Source organism: Myzus persicae, unplaced genomic scaffold, assembly GCF_001856785.1.
Source record: "Myzus persicae strain clone G006 unplaced genomic scaffold, MPER_G0061.0, whole genome shotgun sequence".
Taxonomy (NCBI): Eukaryota; Metazoa; Arthropoda; class Insecta; order Hemiptera; family Aphididae; genus Myzus; species Myzus persicae.
The window spans coordinates 4,742-10,177 of NW_019100927.1; the positions used below are offsets into that span (position 1 = coordinate 4,742).

Below are 5,436 nucleotides of genomic sequence, written 5' to 3' on the forward strand. Positions count from 1 at the left end.
ATATACAGCGTTTATATTGTATTAACTAAACTAGATATGCATTTTATTTATTGACATTAGCAGTAACAAATTTAAATTCTAAAAAAGAAGTGCTTTATGTCTTGATACAATCATTTGTTAGCTATAATATTTAGGCTGTTGTCTGTTGATATATTTTACATTTTAACTACATAGTAATTGAATTATTATCAAATTTGTAACAGTAGACAGTAGTACATTTTATAAACTAAGTTAAAATATTATTATAATGTCGTGCCTATTTAAATGCACGCTTTATTTTAAATATTAACACCGGGAATTATCATTAATATGTTATCACTTATCACTACGATAATCACGGAAGTCAAATTGTGGAGCAAATCGCTAGGGGTGCCGCGCGCGTGATAAGGATGCCAAAAATCTGCTGCTGGGAAGCTCTCGTCAATCGCACAAGCCGTTATCGCTAGCGCTCGGTTGTTATCAATAATTATTGTGTAACGATTATCCTAAAATACGATAAGCCATTATGAATATTTACGAATAAATCACGAACGCCTTGACTAGCCTTATTATATAATAATCTTTTTTGTTTAATGTTCTTACACTTAAATACATAATTTAATAATGTACTTAATTGATCTAATTTTCAATATTTTAATATAACGTATGTTTTAGGATTGTGTGTGTTCGTATTTACCTCATTAATTACAAACATTTCGATATGACTTTGACGAACAAGGGATCTATTCGATTGATGGTTTGATACTTTAATCTGCCGATATTGTACAGTTCTTTTTCCTTTGTCTAAATGGTAGTAATGATTGTCACAAAACAAATCAACTTCCATTCCCTATTCTTTTATTAATATATTATGATCATATATTTCAGATTAATTTGTTCGACGTTCAGTTTTAAATTAATTGAGTACAACAAACTATCACAATGTCATTCACATTCTCAGTGTTCACTTATATTGTGGCCATGGTATCAGATGCATTTTTAATATTTTTTTCAATATTCCACGTAAGTACCATAATGTAATAGAAATATAGAATTATTAGAGATCATTTAAAATATTATTAGGTAAGTGGTTTAAATGTTTTACAGATATAATTTAACTAGCCAAATGATGTAAATATACACAACACATAATATCAAACATTTTGTCTGTGAGTGAATAAAGAAATCTCTACTACCTACTCTCCTCCTAATTTTTTCCCCAGACTGTCCTCGCTTATTGTTATTACATTTATCGATAGTAAAAAAACCTGCACCTATTTTAACATTTCTCTTCTTTGCCATATCAAATAACAATTTTTAAATGAATTTAAAATAATTTAGGTACTTATTAATTATTAATTATTAATTCATGTTATTATAAGTTGCTTACCCAATAAATTGAATTAAACACAAGATAATTATCTACATGAAATTAAATTTTTTTTCTAGGTTATTGCATTTGATGAACTTAAAACTGATAGCAAAAATCCTATAGATCAATGTAACAGTCTAAATCCAGTAAGTATAAACAAAACTAGTTGTATAAATAATCATGCATTCATAATTCAGTTTTAATTATATTGAATTGAAAATATAATTGTAAATGAATTGTAGATATTATTGATTTAATTTAATTTTTTTTATAAAACATTATTGGCATAATATAAGTATCAAGTAATTATAATAACGTGCTCTAAAATGATCTCTGGCATACAATAATTCTCAGTAGACATGTAAATACGATATTGCAATCAAATCAATGGCTTAAAATATTTTTACTAATTTGTTTTACATAATATATAGGTGTATCATATAGCAGCGGTTCTCAACCTTTGTGTAGTGGCGACTCAAGATATTTACCTAATTTTTCATGCGCCTTTTTTTATAAAAATATCTTTAATGGGGGAACAAAAAATAACTGTTAGGTACTCTAAGTAATTAATTTTGTTTTCACTCATATTACTTTTGCTAATAACAGGTCATAATATCAATTACATTCTATTTAAAAATAAACAAATAAAAATGTTATATCAGAGTTTTAAATTTTTGCCGACTCATTTAACATTATTGGCTACCCAAAATTGAATCCCAACCCTATGGTTGAGAACGTCTGTCATATAGAGTATATGCACAACATAGACTTGAGCACGGGTGCAGAAAATGCTACTTTTGCTCCACCTGTAAATTATTTTGGATTTAGTGGGCCGGTGGATATTTATTTGAAAGGTATACATAGAATAAATAATTTATGAACATTGAATTAAAAATAAAAATATTCAACTTAATTCAAATGAAAAATGATAATACTATTTCATCAATATGAGAAGTCTGAAATTAGAAGTGTTTTATATTAGTGAAGAAATCCTATGTAATGCACTAGGTGTACTGACAATGAGATAATAGATACAAACACAACCATAATAGCCCAATATAATCATTTGACCAGTATAGGGTTTTGAAATAGGTCATGGATGCCCATAGGCCAGAAGTCATAATCTCATAACCGATTTGTCCATTAGATTTGTTATTTGAATATTATGAACGAATAACAACATTTCGATTTCGGGGAAAAAGTGTGCTGCTTAGTGCATATTGTTCTGTAGGGCTGGTTTAAAATGTATGCTGCAATCAACACAGAATCTTGCTCACGCCTCTGATAGAAAATAACAATATAATATGGTAGCCTGGTACTTTCTTATGATGTTTATTTTTCTATCAAACGATTAGCATTAGTAGTTATATTCATATATACCTTATGCATATTTAAGTACCTATTGTAATAAATATTGTAAAAATGTAATTACAATGTCTGAAAATTAAAAAAAATTTTGAATGTAAGGATTAGTTGGTTTTCATTTTAATAATTTCTTATCTAACTATTATTATGTGTATTAAATGTATGATATCTTTATATTATGACATAAAACGATAAGACCCATATCATATTGGAATTCAAAATTCTGATTTGAATAGTGCTGTTATTGAATAATAAATGATAATTAATATGTTTCAGTTTTGTATTTACATTACTTTGGGCAGGATTTTTCTAGTTAATTAGTTACATAATCAATTCTAGCTATATGTAAATATTGATTGAATTTTCAACTATGGAAAATTACATAACTAAATTCTAAATTAATAGAAGTTTTCATGCAAATACTTTAATAAAAAAGAGGATAAAATCTATTTGAACTTGATATATTTTAGTTAGTACTTAACTTGCACTTAAGTTTACACTTTACTTCTCAAAATTAGAAGTTTAGTGGATTATAGAAAAATAATATTTTTGTTCAGCACATAATATTATTATCACTGTATTATTTTTTTAAATTGTATAGAAGTTTATACATTTTATAATTAAAAAATAGGAAATAACTTAATTTAATTTAATTAAAAAAATGAACAATAGTTGCTTTTAAGTTAATGGAGCATAATAGATAGCCAATATGTAAAGTGTCCTTATGTTTAGAATTTGTTGTATTTTTCCATAATTGTTTACAATAATTTAATATTGTAATAAAAAATGTCTATTTTTGATTTTAGTTAGTGATTCCTGAGTATATGCTACACTTTTTCTTCAATGTTTTATTTTTGTTTGGAGGCCAGTGGATTTCATTTGCTATTAATGTACCATTAATGGCATATCATGTTAAAAGGTATCTAATAATATTTTAAAACTTAGCAAAAGTACACTATTTTGTATCTATAATGTTGTTTTTTAAAGTCACTGATTTTTTTACTTAAAGCCTAATTAAAAAAGTTGATTTTTTTACAGATATCAAAGTAGACCAGTAATGTCTGGTTTTGGTCTTTATGATCCTACAAGTATTATGAATGCTGACAAATTGCATAAATATCAACGCGAGGGTTGGATAAAATTATCATTTTATCTGTTCTCATTTTTTTATTACTTATATGGGTAAATAACTGATTTGATTTTGTTATCGAAATTGATGTAGTATTTATGTATGAATGAATTTATTTTTCAGAATGATACGAGCGTTGATAACAGTGTAAATCATATCTTCGAGCATTGGTTTTGTGCATATTTATTCAGTTTCATTGGTATAAAACAGCTATTTTTTTTATATAATTCTACCTCAGGTTACTTGTTCTATATATCAAATGAGCAAAACAAGATGTAGAACTATTGAAGCCCAATTTTTGTATATTTTTTTTGTTCTATTGTAATTTAGTGACATTAAAAAAAATAACAAATCAATATTGATCATTTTTGAATTTGTTATCTTATATAAAATTGTTTGATGTGTATTGCAAAATATTTTGTATTAATTGCAATATTTGATTTCTTTTATTAGATTTGAAGAAAAGTCATTGTGGATGTTTTTGGTATGCAGGGGAAAAAATAGTGGTATTTGTTTATTTTGTAGTCTTGTTATTAATTTAATATTAGTAGTCTACACTTCATATAATTTAATGTCAGTGTGTTCTGATTGTCCAAAGTGCTTACTAATATGATGTTAATAAAATTGTATTTCTTGTAATCTATATAAATAAAAATGGTTGTCGCTTTTTACCGCTCTTGTAATCTTCAAAACTACTCGTCAGATTCGCTTGAAATTCAGCCGGATCAGGGGAGGGTCAGTATCCTTATGAAAATCACAAAATATACTTCTCGGTCACAGAAAGTGAAGATACAAGGTTGTTAATAGTGGTGCACTCTAACGGACTAATATTCAATATACATAATGTATTTAAATGAAAACAAAACTCATTGTTTTATAAAAAAAAAAGAAAAAAACTAATAGTGTCGAGCTCTAACGGATGTATAATAATAATCTATATAAATCTATAAAACTTAATATGAATGTTAATAATAGCGCAGAACTGGTAGAACCCCAGCTTGCAATAAATAATAGTACAATTTATAAAATAAATTGAGACTGAACATCTGTTCTTACTTTTTTTTTATGTTGGAAATTCCTACCATGTTCCTCATTTTTTTGTAAATACTACTTACTATTTACAATGGTGGTGCATAACATTTTTGGTGTTCATTGGGATATCAAATCAGTATTGTAATAGTAGTCGTTAGGTACCACTTTATAAGTCATTGTATATTAATTATGTGAAATGTTAAAACTATTAGGTAACTTATCATTTTACTGAGTCTTGGTGTGTGGACATCTGACCTCACATTATTTGTGTAGAATTTAAGAAATAATTTCCAAATTCAATTTGTTTAGGTAACTATTTAAAAATGTATCTTATAATAATGGTGATAGGGATCCGTCTTACAAAGGAACAACATAGCAAAAACTGTTTTGCGCGGGACAACTTTTATCTATATGTGTTTGTAGTAGTGGCTCCAACATTTCTGAACATATCGAGTAGAAAATTATCTATGCAACAGCGTGCCTGTATTTTAGATAACATAAATACAATAAAAGTTATTTGCTTCTGAACATTTTGTTTTTTGTTTTTTTCATTTGCTTA

General features: G+C 26.6%; 1 protein-coding gene across 4 annotated transcripts; it reads left to right on the forward strand.

The window, feature by feature from the left end:
* The first annotated feature begins 437 nt into the window (after window positions 1-437).
* LOC111026882 (protein cornichon-like) lies at window positions 438-4,516 on the forward strand. Of its 4 annotated transcripts, none has more exons than XM_022305062.1 (7): window positions 438-452; window positions 655-790; window positions 868-1,002; window positions 1,429-1,497; window positions 3,523-3,635; window positions 3,755-3,898; window positions 3,969-4,516. In XM_022305062.1, exons 3-7 carry the CDS (start codon window positions 922-924, stop codon window positions 3,994-3,996), a joined length of 435 nt encoding a protein of 144 aa, XP_022160754.1. In that variant the 5' UTR covers window positions 438-452; window positions 655-790; window positions 868-921; the 3' UTR covers window positions 3,997-4,516. The 4 variants fall into 4 exon arrangements, with proteins under 4 accessions (XP_022160754.1, XP_022160755.1, XP_022160753.1 ...); XM_022305063.1 differs by lacking the exon at window positions 438-452 and having other exon boundaries at window positions 495-790; window positions 3,969-4,044; window positions 4,299-4,516; XM_022305061.1 differs by lacking the exon at window positions 438-452 and having other exon boundaries at window positions 496-790.
* The last annotated feature ends 920 nt before the right edge of the window (window positions 4,517-5,436 follow it).